The sequence below is a fragment of the Astyanax mexicanus genome, chromosome 7, assembly GCF_023375975.1.
Source record: "Astyanax mexicanus isolate ESR-SI-001 chromosome 7, AstMex3_surface, whole genome shotgun sequence".
In the NCBI taxonomy this organism is placed as follows: Eukaryota; Metazoa; Chordata; class Actinopteri; order Characiformes; family Acestrorhamphidae; genus Astyanax; species Astyanax mexicanus.
Window position 1 is genome coordinate 28,266,122 of NC_064414.1, and position 15,509 is coordinate 28,281,630.

The 15,509-nt window shown below is 38.4% G+C and overlaps 1 protein-coding gene across 2 annotated transcripts in view; it reads right to left on the reverse strand.

The window, feature by feature from the left end:
* zgc:154058 (Frag1/DRAM/Sfk1 family protein) overlaps positions 1 to 14,960 on the reverse strand; it is a 46,463-nt gene extending 31,503 nt beyond the window's left edge. The window contains exons 1-4 of one of the 2 annotated variants that reach the window (XM_007237749.4): positions 14,667 to 14,946; positions 13,106 to 13,315; positions 5,863 to 5,910; positions 4,620 to 4,706 (exon numbers count right to left, since the gene is read on the reverse strand). In XM_007237749.4, coding sequence (XP_007237811.1) covers positions 4,620 to 4,706; positions 5,863 to 5,910; positions 13,106 to 13,173 — 203 coding nt within the window. In that variant the 5' untranslated portion in view covers positions 13,174 to 13,315; positions 14,667 to 14,946. Of the gene's footprint in view, positions 1 to 4,619; positions 4,707 to 5,862; positions 5,911 to 13,105; positions 13,316 to 14,666 lie in introns of both variants that reach the window. The other variant, XM_022684894.2, reaches the window with a different exon arrangement.
* Positions 14,961 to 15,509: the final 549 nt, after the last annotated feature.

The window sequence follows — 15,509 nt, forward strand, 5'->3', positions numbered from 1 at the left end:
AATATAAACAAAACCTGCATATAAACATACAATCACTCATGCAATTCCATATGCCACACTTCTGTAAATGCACAGAAGAGCGCTGTTCACACAGAAGGCATGGTCACCACAGCCCATAAGTTGCCCAAGAACATAAAACATTCACATGGGGACAAGGTTCAAAAGAGGGAAAGGCATTTTAGTTAACAAAATACTTCATCTGCTAGGCAAGCACAAGCCCATGCCTGAGCTCTCCTTTGAAACACATAGATCCTCACCACAGACACTTTATGTACAACAAGCAATGTCATACTACACTGCCACCACCACCACCAACACAGCGACATTTAAACTGCACAATGCTGCAACATTTACAATGCGCTACATCACAACAACACAGTTATATTCGCTTTGCAGTCGCTGCAACACTGCTATAATCGCATTCACAATGATGCTGCATTTACAATGCTCTGACGTCTCAACACACAGTGATGAGTTTCATTCGTGATGTGCATCATTCTAAAAAGTTACCAAGACTTCCAAGACTCTATGGCTTCACTAAAGTTTCAATGAAATCAAGTAGAAGCCCTTCCAAAATTATTCTTAGAGCAAAATGCAAAACCATCCAGAAAGTGACAAAAACCCAAGAACATCTAACAAACCGCAGACCCAAGAGCGCTGTTCACACAGAAGGCATGGTCTCTCATTCGTTTTCAATGGGAAGCGTCGGCTCCATCAGACGCAGCCGCACGGTGCATCTTGGGTCCGCGATGCACAAAAGTTGAGCCGAGGTTAAGTTTATGTGTTTGCCTGATACGTGTCCTCAGCGCAGTGTATAAAAACCTTTTAGTTCTGCTTTAAAGCGTTCTAGAGAAGCATGGAAGAAAAGCTAATCATTGCAGTTTCAGGCTTCCCTGTCCTTTATGATCAATACATGCTGATTTACATGGATTCTGATCAACTTAATACAGTTTGAAGAAAGGCTGCCAAGATTGTTGGGGTCTCTGGTAGGTTTTGAAAATATTAAAATAGAAATTCATTGTAAAAGTTTGCTTTCGTTAGGCTATATGCTGTTCCCTATATGAAGCTTTTATATTATATTATAACATTTATATTTATAAATATACATGTATATGTATTCATTTAAAGGAAATAAAGCTTGTATAAAACTATCCCATTTATTAAAACAAACAACAACATGAAACGTGCACAGCAATACACTGTAACAACTGTGAGACGTGTAGGCTGCACTACACCGCAAAATATGCAGTGCAACAAAACTCTAACATTCACACTGGGTTGCACTGCAACAAAACTGCAACACTGCGACATTCACACTGCACTACACTGCGATAATCCAGTGCTACATGGTGTTACATTGCAACAAGACACTGCAACAACACTGACATTTGCACTGGGTTGCATTGCAACACTTGCAGTGCACTGCACAGCAACACTGCGACTTCTGCATTGTGCTACACTGCAACAACATTGCGACATTTGCATTGCACTCCGCTGCAACAATACTGCATTATTTGCACAGATACCCTTAATGACACTGCAACACTGAAACAGTTATTCAAAGTTGCACCGTTCACTCTGAAGAGCACAACACCACTACTAAAACTGCGTAACAAAGAATGGAGTAATGCAATATTGTGCAGGTATTCAAATGTAACCTTGGCAATGAACTGAAAAAGCTATTTTTAAAAGCTTGAACCAAAAATGATGCTGGATAAAGCAATAAACCAAGATTTCAAACCAAGGTTTTAAAACATTATTGTGCAGCTGTTATTTTAAATCTGTGATTTATGCAAAAATATGAACCTAAATGTCATTAATTTTCGAATATGCAGCCTAGTTAAAACCTCTGTGAGACTACACCCCTTAGTTAGGAAAAGAAGCAAAGAGGATGATTGACAATTGGAAAGTGAAAATCTAATTCAAAGTTTTTTGTGTATGGGTGTAACCTTAGCGATTTTAAGACAAAACTGGGACTTCTCTCTCCTTATCTCTATATCAATTTCTGTTATGCCAAAAAGAGAAAGCAAAAAGAAGAAGAGAAAGAAGAAGCCATAAGAAAATGGAAATCAGAAAATGGAATCAGCATAAAAGCAGAAGAAACAGTAAAACAGTATAACAGATTTTTTTGAAAGATGACGGTGACACACAGAAGCACTTAATAGCCAGTGTATGACTAAGAAAGAAAGATTAGACGGTCTATAGGCATATATTAGCCCACTGAGAGTAAAGCACAGAAGCCTAAAAGCTGACCCCCCCCCTCCTGCACCCCTCCTTTACAGGCGTAGCTGGCAAGTCTGTGATTGGTCAGTCAGACTCAGCTCATTCTGTGGACCCTGTTGTAAGTGGTTACCTTCATGGCACAGGGAATCTCTGTTCTATAAGCTCATAAAGCAAACACACACACACACACACCATTTGGAAATTTAGGGAAGCTAAAAGTGCTAAACTAAGCTTGTGGTTTGCATTGCTCTCATAATGTTCAAAACATGCAATATGGAGAACATTAAAATAGAAAGTCATTGTGGCTAACTCAATCAAAAAAAAAGAAAAAAAAGAGTGAGAGAGAGTAAGATAGACTGTCACAAATGCAAGGGAGCCCCTGGTCAAATAACATATACGGATTTTTCAATAAACAAAAAGCTGAAAAGGTGTAACTATAGAGAGATAAACTAAACAATATGCCCAAAATGTTTATGGAAACCTGATGTACAAATATACAGACACAGTTCGGCTAGTACTTTTACAGAAGTACTGCCAATAGAATAGGACTCTCTGGAGCAGATAAATATTGTACGAAGCTATTGGTACCATGCCTAATGTCAGGTGTGTGATAGAAAGGTATAAATCCTCTCAGTATTGAGCTGTGAAGAAGTAGAACTGTTCAAACATGCTGGCCTCACTAATGCTTTCGTCATTGAATGCAATCTAACTCCTCACAGCAATGCTCCAAAATCTAGTAAAAAGCCATCCAGGCTGAGAGATTCTATCTACAACAAAATGTGCTTTCTTAAGATTTTCAACTCTTGTAGAATGTCTTTCTGCAGTGCTAAACAGACAGACAGAGAGGAACAGAAGCCAACTAGACCAGACTGTCGACACACTGTTGACCAAGTAACTTGTGCCCGTGTATGATTTTTCTGTCTACATGTGAATAAAGTCACTTCCAGCCTCTTGAATTTGACTCCTGATTCCGATAGGGCAGATTTCTATCACTGGAAAGTACAGACAGTTACTCCAACAAAAGCAGGATAATCCCTTTTTTTTTAAACCCTTGATTTTGGATTTACACCCACTAGTGGTGTAACAGGCCATGGATATTCTGTGATCCACAGGGATAATCCATCAGGGTTCGGTATGCGTGCAGACCTGCGGATCAGTTAAAAAAATAATAAAATAAATCTGAACACAATAAATTGTGTTTATAATTCTCATTAAGCATTAGTTTGTTATTGGCACATTTCAGTGTAGAGGTTGCACCACTCACAGATCAAAAATCAAAATCATTAAATAATTATTCAAGGTATCTTCTTTTGCCCTGACCACCGAGGCTGAACCTCCAATGCAATTTGAACTGCGATGAATAGTTGGCCTACTTGACAATGCCGACTATAAAAACAGTCAATACAGAATTTCATTGTCGAAGCATCTTAATGTTTGATAGAGCGAGAGAGTAAGAGTGGACACGAGAGGAAAAAAGGGCAAGAGTGGAAGACACACACACACACACACACACACACAGTGAGAAAGTAAGAAATGAGAATCCTGATTGGCTTCTGATCATGCTTAGTTGGCCAATGTATCCTAGAATCTGCTGAAAATAACACCCAGCGTGTGTGAATATTTCCTATAATATACTTTGTAATTTTTTGTGTTTATTATAGGTATGTCAAACTATCAAAAGTCGGCAAAATTGGTCTAAAACATTTAGCTGTCCTAGCCAGTAGGAAGTACAAAAGAAGGGCTTGACAAAAAAAGGTGAAAAAATTAACCAAACAATTGTCAGATTAGTCGACTGCTAAAAGTCATTAGTTGCAGCCCTAAATACAATAGAAGAATGTGAGACTGAATACTCACTGCATCAAATGACAACACAGTGGGAAGTGTTGAGTCTGGGGCTACAGACAAGCCCTCTCTATACTCTATACTCTCACAGGCAGAAATCTGGCACGGGTACTGAAGGGAACCGTTACAGGAGTGGAAGCTGGAGAAGCCCAATATAATCTCCCAGTACCTACTGACCTATTCAATGCTTTAATAAACAGAAAACAATGTTAAATTTGTCTTACTTTCTTCTATAATTTTGTTTAAAAAAAAAATCCAAATCCATGATTAGTGATCTGTTCACCTCTAGTTCTTATAATTATGCCAATATAGAATATGTGGTATGTGTAGATGACTAATACTGTGTGTTTGCATTAACTGGATATTTATTAAAATAAAATAAAATAAAATTAAATTAAAATAAATTTGCACACAAACTGATTTCTGTTCGTTTTTTGTTCAAATTCATTTTAGTTCCCATGTAGCACATTTTCAAGGAAAATGAATGAGCAGTGTGTAGATTAGAGAGAGATATGCTGAGAGAATGACACAGAGATTTAAAAGTGATGACAGACCTGATAAGTGGCACATTATCCAGAGTACAGCATAACGTTGGTCCCGTCTGCAAAGGCAAATCCTCCTCACACGACTGATTATACATCCTGAGACACACAAAGGAAACACACAATATCAAATAAATGCAGCTTAAAGCACCAAATTAGTGGACACAAGCATCTGATCTTTATTCCTTAAACAGCCAACAATCACAGGCAGGTCCAAACACCTTTTATTGGATGACACCACCTGGCCATGAACATACAAAGAGCTGCATTCCAGCCCTTTACACAAAAAGAGGTGAACAGTATGTTGAAAGTTTCTATTAAACCCAAAAATGGTTGTTTTGGCAGCCAAGTCAGCAAAACCAACACTGAATCTGAATTCATACAAATGTACCTCAAAATTAGACAGAGATATGCTTCACTTCAATGCATTCTTTTCACACTATAGACATAATGAACCAGTCTAAACACAAAGCTCTGTAAGAACAGTTCTTTTAGGAAATCCTGAAAACAACTGATTTTAAATAACTCATTTGCACAGAGATGAAGAAGCTTATGAACAAGCTTATGTTGTTTTTTAACTATTGTACAATTCAGTGTATACTGGGCTTGTAGGCTACAGTCACGATTCAAAACTGCAGCAAAGGATAAAATGCAGGTAAAGAATGTCAAACAGGTAAACTGTAGCCAGGGCCTGTAGCCAAGAACATTCAAATGGAGATTTGCATTAATATAAATAATTATAATGCTGTTATTCTAACTTTATATCTCTTATTGTCAGTTATAGTGAGAAAGAGCAAACAACCACTGTATAATGTTTTTTTTTGTCAATGTTCAACATTTGTTCAAACTTTAGATACACCAACATTTCTAAATCTGTTATTCCTTAACCTGTTTCTCTGTGATAAAATAATCACACATTTTTTTAGTGTCTAAATAGATAACTCATTACAAACAGAGGTTAAAGCATAAAAACAAGAAGTCACTTCAGACAAACTTAGATAATGTTTCACTTAAAAAAAAAAGATGTGTGCAATATATGTGTGTACAATTATTTAGACTTTATTTTTGAATTTATTGTGTCCTTGTCTTCTCTCATGGTCAGACATTGTATAAATCCGGACAGTAAATACTTTGTATCTTTATTCGCCTACAAATGGACACATTTACTATGGACACTATCATACTAAATAATGTTCTACATCTAACATTTAACAAGGTGTGGTTAATAGGAAGATAGTTAAGCTTAAAACCTTACCAGTTATCCACAGGACAGACATGCTGGTTGTACAGTGCCATGGCATATCTGACGAAAAAGAAGAGAGTAAAATAAATATGTGACAGGGAAATGTTGGTATATGCTTTTTGCATTAAATATTACAAATGTGCACCAGATGCCATGAAACCTTTCTTTACTACAATTTTATTACAAATGTGGTTCTTTATTAGTTATAGTCTAGATAGTTATTAATATTAATGCAGATGTGGTCTGAAAGTTAGAGAAGCACTCTGAAATGTCAGTACCCCTGAACCGTCAGTACCTGAATGAACTGCCCTTGTGCAACCACCAATTGCTCCCCAGGCACTGCAGGCAGGCCTGCCCACTGCTCCAGACATGCGTGCTGACTGTTCACTAGTGTGTGTAAGTAACGACATCACTACATCAAAAGAAACACCTCTATTTTTAAGTGTGGAGAGTGTAGACTAACTCAATATGGCCCACAAGAAGACACTGAGATGTCTCTCCTCATAAAGTCCAACTAGTCTCAAAAGGAATCTATTGGCCGTCCCCTCTATGTAAAATCATTGTCTGAGGCTAAATCTTTTTAGGTTACAACAAATTGTCTTTAATTACAAGGGTCTTCTTAAACTAGCTTATACCGTATGGTTAGTAGAGGTTTGATTCTCTGTCTCAGAGCATAGCAGCAGCCTTTTGCATGGCTAAAATCAAACCACCAACAGACAAGCCTCGATAAAACTTCACACCCCAGAATCTTTCTTACTACGCAGGGGGTGGACACAGCCACCAGGCAAGACAAACAAAAACTTTTGGGGGCAGAAATCAGGAAGAGACAGCACCTTGGATACCCGCCTCAAGTGAGCATAAACACATCTTTGTTGCCGGGACTAGATTTGGACAGTATAAACAGCTGTTTTTTAAGTTTTCTTAAATAATAGGCCTAGGCTTCTTCCATGTTACACTATACATCACTGAACAGATTTTGTTCAAACAACTCGGAATTGTAGTTAAAAAGCTTAGTTTTAACACTTTCCTTACTAAAAATGTCGAGTTTAGCTTAGGCTTAAAATGAGGCAGGCCGGGTTGGGCTTGGACAGAACATGTACGGCTCAGGTAGGGTCAGGTTGAATTTTTTGGCCCGATCTAACCTCTAATGATTTGCATCTATGTGCTCTGGACACTGTATACCTTCTGTGTGTGTTCAACCCTGAATTTCCCAAAAACTTAAACAGTCTCCTGAAACACAGTCAGTTCTGGGAAGTAAAGTGATAAGAGGGGTAGATTAAGAGCTTGCACCATCAGCTTCATGAACCTGTTTCAATCCTCACTCTAGCTGATGCAACCAGGTCAAAGAGCAGCTGATTCAGAGTCACTGTGACCCTTTCTGAAAATCACAGAACAGACGAGTATCAGATAACCGTCAGAATAAACATCAGCTACTGAAGGTCTGTACTGTCACTTTCACAAGACTTTCAGAGACACAGACAACAGAGGAGACTACAGAGGGCAGAGACATCACCTGACAAAATGTCAAACAGAGCGCGTACACCCAGGACACCAGGAGACCGTCAGCACTCATCTCGCCTACACGACGCTCACAGTTCACGTTTGTCCAGCGTAACTGCCTCTGACAGTGTGCAGGGTCAGCAACAGGCTAAACGCCAATTAGGGCAGTTTCCATCTCTCACTGCATCTCTGAGTGTGTGTGTGTGTGCATGCGCGCATGTATGTATGTACACAGTGAGATGCACATCCGGAGCCCAGTTCAGTGCTCAGCATTACAGCAAGTGAAATTACATTTGGTAAACAAACATTCTGCCATCTGCCTCAAATAGTGCTGTGAATAATCACACACACCGTTACCAGGTCACCCATAACACTGGTGGGAAAGAAGTGGGAACGTGGGGGGTGGGGGCGAGCAGGAGGGAACATGGACAGAATGGACACACATTTACCATATTTAGCACCAATGCTCTGCTAGCACAAATGTATGCCTTTACTTTAGCATTGCTGTGGCATTTCTATGGGCCCAACCTGTATAACAACAAAGCAAACATTCTTGGAATGACAAATATTTTTCACTGGGCAAAAATGCATGTACTATGGCTACACAATATATAGTTTCAGTGTAGTCTTATTGCAGGAGGCGCAATGTTGTCACATAAAGCAAATTAAATCAATAAAACGTGTTTTTTTCTGCTTGACGACAAAAAAATTACACTGTTGTTATTTCCCATGACATATGTGCCAGATTATATCTGCGCAATATCGGCTATTTTACTCAATTTTGGATAGTTAGAGTGTATTATTTCTGTAATGACAAATAGGTTTACTAATTTCTGGAAAATCTGGTGAAAATGGCAGTATTCATAAAAAAATGCAATTTGCTAAAAAAGTTGTAGGCACATGCAAAATTTAGAATGGAAAGGCTATTAGAAAAAAATACATATAATATAATAACAAAAAAAAAAACAACACAATTTTATACCCCTGTGTTTATTATGTAGTAGTATTACTTTAAGTTACTTTGTGTACTGGCGTGCTACAGACTGGTTATAAAAGAAAGGCATTTTATAGCTTACAATTGCCCTGTTCCCTCACAATTATATGTACAATTTAGTCATTTATACTAATTTTTGTTACCATTCATTATACAGGTCTCTTAAAGAAACTACTTTTTGCATCTTTATTACATTTAAAAAACTATCCTCATTCAAGTGTAGCTATAATTATCATCACATAAACACCTGGTTTTTGATGGTCTTCAATAATGTTGCAACAATTAGTAAAAAAATCAGTGCTTTCATTATTTTAATTTGTCATGATAACTTTTTATTTAATGTAAAGGCAGAGACTGGAAAACAGGGTAATATTCACAAGAGGGAAGAGTTGAGTCATGCTTACGATTTGTCTACTACTTAAATAATCATTAGTGCCCTAGTGTTTAAAACGTTAAATCCGGTGAGCTGGTGATGGAATTAAACAAATCCAACTGATAGCTGGGGGCATCCAGGATCTGGAACCGAGCTTAGTTCTTCAAACTTGCTCTAAGGATATAAACTGGATTCTTCTAAATGCAATGCTCTTATTTGCATATTTGCTACTAATTCCACTTCTCTCACTTACAACAAGCCTGAGCTAACATGTTTGAGAATGTTGGGTAGCTACCAGATACACTGCCAGGGCTGAGGCTGCAGATTTGGACAGACAGCTTTCGTGGTATGACAGTAGTGGTGGAGGAACTAACTGAGTAGCTAGAGGACTAATCTGAGCCCCTAGAGCTGCCAATCCCCTCAGACCACAGGGCTTAGTTCATGAGCAGACTGGGTTAAACTAAGAAACATACTAAAAAAAAAAAAAAAAAAAAAAAAAATATATATATATATATATATATATATATATATATATATATATATATATATATATATATATATATATATATATATACACACACATTTTTTTTGTCTTTGTTACATATTTAAGATTTGTTGTTTGAACTTGCAAAACATGGCAATAGCAGAACTTTCGCATCTGGATCAATTTCAAATTCTGTTTACACTTGTCATTTAACTGTGTTACCAGTGTGACCTGGTGAGTACCTGTACAAAAACTATTAACACATATATTACATCTTTTTTACTTCCTGTAAACTTTAATTTCTTATGAAAACACTTCTGGTGTGGGAGAATTTAAATGAATGATGGGTTCTACAATGCTGTGGAACAATTAGTTGTTAACACAAGGCTTTTCTTGCAGTGAAATCGAGATATGATCCTGATCACCCAAAACGCATATTAATGCTTGGTGTAAACAAGACCCAAAAGCCCTAATTAGAAGCTGCAGCTGGCAAGCCAGTTTCTCGTAGCACAACAAACGACAAACACATCATAAGATCAGATGCTTCTCATCTTCAGTGTAAACCAAGAGCTAGCTCTAGGGCAGCCCTGGCACCGTTTCAGTGTTTCCCGATCAAGACTTTGAAAGGACTTGGAAAGATGATAAGCATTAAAGGCAGTGTTCGCGTATCTACGGTAAAAAGTACAGTCCCACACACAAAGAGCAGAGCGAGAAAGACCAATGAGAGCCAATGTGTGTGTGCCCAGGGGCCGAGAGGGAACAAAACCACATTTTCCTGGTTCTCGTTTAACAGCATGAACATAAAGAAAACTCACATGGAAACACTGGCATGGAAACTTCTAAACAGAAAGGCTTGATAGTATAGTACTACATATAAATGATTTAAATTAACTAACAAAAACATTTTATAACTGGGGGTCCTTTTCCATAAACAGCTTAAGCTCCAAATATCCATAACTGACTGTATAGTTAGGAAATATTGTGGAAAAAACATTTAAAACAATAACATACGCCCCTTTTTTTCTGAGAACAAAACATCTCAATTTGTACTCAGAGCTCTGGGGGTTCCAATAAATCCCTCAGTAAGGATATAATTACAGCCGTTTTTTTTACCAGGCAAAACAGGACTCGACAGTGGTGGAAGCAACAATTTAAGGAGCAGCACAAGTCAGTCCACGTTTTATTGGGAACAGCTCCCGGGCCGTCACTAAGGGAGACGTGGAAAAAATAAGTTCAACTCTTTCCTAGAATCTTCCCACAGCCAATGAGAAGTGACTGATGCTGTGTGGAAAGCGTGGCCACGAGCTCCACCCCAGCCTTCTCCTCCTCCTCCCAGGCTGGCGGTAAACACCCCTGCCCATCCCAGCCTAGCCTCGCTCAAGGGTCTGCTGAGGGAGGAAAGAGACTCCTCAGTGCTCTCAGAAAACGGGCGCCGACAAGCATTCCACAGGAAGGAACTACAGCAGAGCGCTGAGACGACAGCTTTCTACTGCACCTCGAGTAAAGGCAAAAGAGAAAGAGGCATGTGGAGTTTGCCTCCTGGGCCTGCATTCCACAGTGATGATCACAGAGAAGGAGAAAAACTCTAATTCCAGCACAGAACAGGTGGAAAGTCCTAGTGTCCTCTCGACTGACCCCAAATTCTTTATCACTACCTTCTTATCTCTTCTGTCTGTACCCTACCTCAACAGTTTCACAAGTACATCTATCTTCCTCTCCGGGATTGCCACATGACGACAATGAATATTTTGTGTAAAGCAACTTAACTAATGCAAAAAAAGCACATTTATATCCTGAAGGACCCTCTGTCCTGCACATTCCAGTGCTTTCCCAACACTAAGGCTTTGTTCACATTACAAGCCCATTAATCTATTCAGATTTTTGGCTCAGATTGAATTTGGCTATTGTGACTGTTAACTAATGACTACATCTGTTCACACTCAATATTTCAATATATAAATGACCTGCATCTGTCTGTAACATGAACAAATATATCTTTAAAACAGCAATCAAGTGCACACTAACGCATTGATGTATGTTGCCTCTGTTTTGCTGTATTGCTGGTGCTGTGCTAAATTCTGACTCCCAGAGAGAATCCGGCCTCCCATAAACGATGTTATCTCAGAGGAAAAATAAAATCACAAGCACAATCTGTTGTGCCAGAAAGTGCATTCAAAGGGGATTCAAATGCTGGCATGAGCTGATGATGATGTGTATGCGTACAGACAAAATAACGCATAAACCCAAGTCTGACAATTTACATTAACATCACAGGCTTATTAATCTGACATGCATCCAATCTTTTAGAGACACATTAAAATGACTCAAGCCAATTTAAACAAAAAATGTATTTGACATGCCACACAACCCTGAAAAAATCAGACCTGAATCAAATTAAAGCAAAAAATGCAAAATCAATGTATATCAACAAAAAAAATGTAGATCAACACGCTCTCACTTCAATACCAGTATGCAGTATTAATCAGCTGCTTACTTGGATCAGATGTGTTAGGATCTCAATGCAATGTAAAAATGTGCAGAAAAGGTCTGGGTTATACCAGAACAAGGGGTTAGAATATTACCACCAGCAGTGGAATATGACTACATCTCACAGCAGAGAGAAGTAAGCAGAGAGCCTGTCCTTCTAGCAGTAATGTCTCAAATAAGACAGCTACATCAGAACAAATCCCTAGGAAGCCAAAGGCCAGGCTATATAAGCTCATTAATAGAAAGTCACTGTGAATTGATATTCACAAGGAAGACGTCCTGTGCCTGAGGCCTACGAGATCACGCAGATAGAAAAAGACCCTTAGCAATAGCAATTCACTGTTACTGCACAGCAGTCACAGTGAAACTCACTTCTTGTGCTCACTTCTTAAGACAAGCACAAAAAAGCTTAATAAATTAATTTATTCATCAATAAAGTTTATGCTGATCTGACAAAAGAAACATTTGAAATTAAGAGACATTTTCATTTTTTACATTGCCTGACATTCTTATCCAGAGAGACTTACATTTGATTTACATGTTACAAAGCTAGCCCTAGGTGTAGTAAATTGTGCTTATGCAGCCATAGAATCATACCTCTCCTTTGCCACAGGTAAGGCAGTGCTGTTACACAAACCTGCCCATGTCAACTTATTAGCTTCTTATAACCGCAGCAACTGTAGGCTAAAAAGAAATTCTGGACAAAGTACATGTGCAATCTCATCACTAACCACTTTGTTTTTTTTCACAGTATAATTGTGCAAGTGTACTAACAAACCATTAGCCTACTTAAGCTACACACCGTAGGTAACTCACATCTACACCCCTTTTAAAAATAATTGAATAGAATCAGAATTTATTGTTAATGTAAAGAATCAATTGTCAAACCCAACATGTTTTGGCTAATGGATTTATGTATAGCATAAATGTGATTTCTCTCTGAACTATTAAATAAAATAAAAAAATCCTTTAAAATGCTCTGAAGAAAAAAAAAACTAAGCTGGTTAATAAATATTCTTCTATATGTTGCTCTGTGTGATTTTATTTAACTCTTATTTAGCAGCTACCCCTGTGGGCTTTCCTGATGGCACTGCTTCGAATTATTCTGATGCATTTCTAATATTTTTTATTTTATTTTGACTCATCTGTGTGAAAGGAAAAATAACTAAACATATTGATAAAAACATTAACTTATCAAGTAATGTTACATTTCGCTTTATTAGGCACAAAATGATTGCAGGTAAAATGAAGAAACTGAATGTAATCTAATTTGGGCTGCTGGCTTAATTTAATGTAAATTAATTTGGGGTGCCAGGTCTGATAAATCTGAACACGCAAACCCTTGCTTCCTTTGTATCCTAGGAGGTAAAAATGTAATACTTGTATGACGCTGAGGAGAATAGACAGGAGCACTCACACGACCCATATCCCTGTGATGGTAAGGGCTGGGAGGCTGACGGGTAAAATCATCCACAAAGACATCATCTCCACCCAGCTCTCCTCCACAGCCACGCCGCACAGCTCCGCTTCTTCCTTCGCCTTCGCCAGCCTGTCACCCTCTGCTCATCAATTCGCATTTAAGGTCTTGGGACGAGCTCCAAAGCCTTCATCTCTGTGTGGACCATAACTGTGAGGGGATAAGGGAAAAAATTAGTTACAGGAACGTGGAACGCTACCAATGTCAGGTTAGGTAATACCTCAATTTTAATCATATTTTGTGCCACTATATAGCTACCGTAATTGTATGGGGGGAAAAAAATCTAGCACATAAGTTTTATTATTAAGTCATTTTCAGATAATATTCCATTATTTTGAGATCTTATGATGTTGAGACACAAAGTCATTATTAGATTTTTTTCTTTTTTCATTTGGTATAAAAACAATAATCAGTGGCTTCTGTATACCATTACCTCAAAATTACAACCTAGTATCTCAAAATAATAAGATAGAATTGTAAAATGATGACATAGCATCTCAAAATGATGAGATAAGATGTCAAAATTATAAGATTTAAAAATGATAAGATAAGATCTTAAAATGATTTAGTATCTCAAAATGAGAAATTATGACTTTATATCTCAAAATGATCAGATACAAATTATGACTTAATATCCTAAAATGATGACATAAGGTCTCAAAATGATGACTTAGTATCTCAAAATGAAGAGATAAGATCGCAAAATGTTCAGATAAGATCTCAAAATGTTCAGATAAGATCTCAAAATAATGACTTAGTATCTCAAAATGATGAGATAAGATCTCAAAATCATGATATAGCATATATCAATGACGAGATAGCATCACAAAATGAGAACCAAATATCTCAAAACAATGAGACAGAATCCTAAAATTGTGACTTTGCATCTTGATCTGAGATAGAATTTGAATAGAATAAGATAATATCTCAAAATGACGAGAAAGCATCTCAAACATATGCCCTAGTATCTCAAAATAATTAGTATCTCAAAGTGTTGAATTAGTATCTCAAAATCATGAGATAGCAGCTCAATATACTGTCGTTGTTATGAAAATAATGAGATGAGATTAATGTAGCTAAATAATAAAGAGAAAATAAATATGTGGCGGGAATGATCTGACCTTTAACTGAGTTTAATAATGAAACTGTGAAGGAAAAGCTCCAGTTTTACAGTAAGAGAAGTAAAAACATTAGCTCGACAACTTTAAACCGGAGCTCGAATTCTCGTGTTGATTTTTCGGTCCACCTTAAATCGCTCAGCGGTTAGACTACGGTGGCTGCTCGCACTACGGTCTGAAACCGCTGTACCATTTAAGGTGGAGCGAAAAAATTGGAATAAGGAACAAAACTTCATCCTCTAAACTTTCCGAACACTCTGTCTGGGAGTAAAATGGCTGAAGGGAGCGGCGGGTTCAGTGTCTCTGAGCGGTGGTGTAAAGGTGGGCTACAGCTCCTGTATCTCAGGGCAGCAGCAGCAGCAGCAGGTCCTGCAGGGTCTTACCTTCCCCCTCTGATGAGGGACAGTACTCCGCTCTCTCTCTCCCACCTTTTGTTCCCCCGGTTCCCGGGCGGACTGACCGGGTCTGGGAGAGACTCCGCCGCCGCCTCCCCGTGCCGGCGCTCAACAAGCGGCCGCAGCAGTAACGCTGAAACGCCCCGCGGCTCTGCGTCTCCTCCCAAAGCGAGGTCCTCCGGCTGCCCTGCTGCTCCTCCCGGCTCGTGTGTTAGCGTAGCCCCGCTGTGTGCGCGGAGCTGCTGGGTTAAAATCAGACAGCTGGAGCAGCTCCTCCCCCTCCCTGCTGTAACTATGGCACCTCCAGCACCTCCAGCACCAACCTTTCCTCTACAGCAGACCACCAGCAGCAGCACCTCCAGACCTCCTACCAGCCCCCCAACACTAGCTACTCTTATATAAACATTAGTGTATATACAGCTCTGAAAAAATAATAATAAGAGACCACTTAGAAATTATGGCTTTCTTTGTTTTTACCAAATTGAAAACCTCTGGAATATAATCAAGAGGAAGATGGATGATCACAAGCCATCAAACCAAGCTGAACTGCTTGAAATTCTGCACCAGGAGTGGCATATAGTTATCCAAAAGCAGTGTGTAAGACTGGTGAAGGAGAACATGCCAAGATGCATAAAAACTGTGATTAAAACCAGGGTTATTCCACTAAATATTGATTTCTGAACTCTTAAACCTGTATGATTATGATCTTTTTTTGTTGCATGATTTGAGGTCTGAAAGCTCTTGATCTTTTTATTATTTAAGTAATTTTTCATTTTCTGCAAATAAATGCTCTAAATGACAATATTTCTATTTGGAATTAGGGAGAAATGT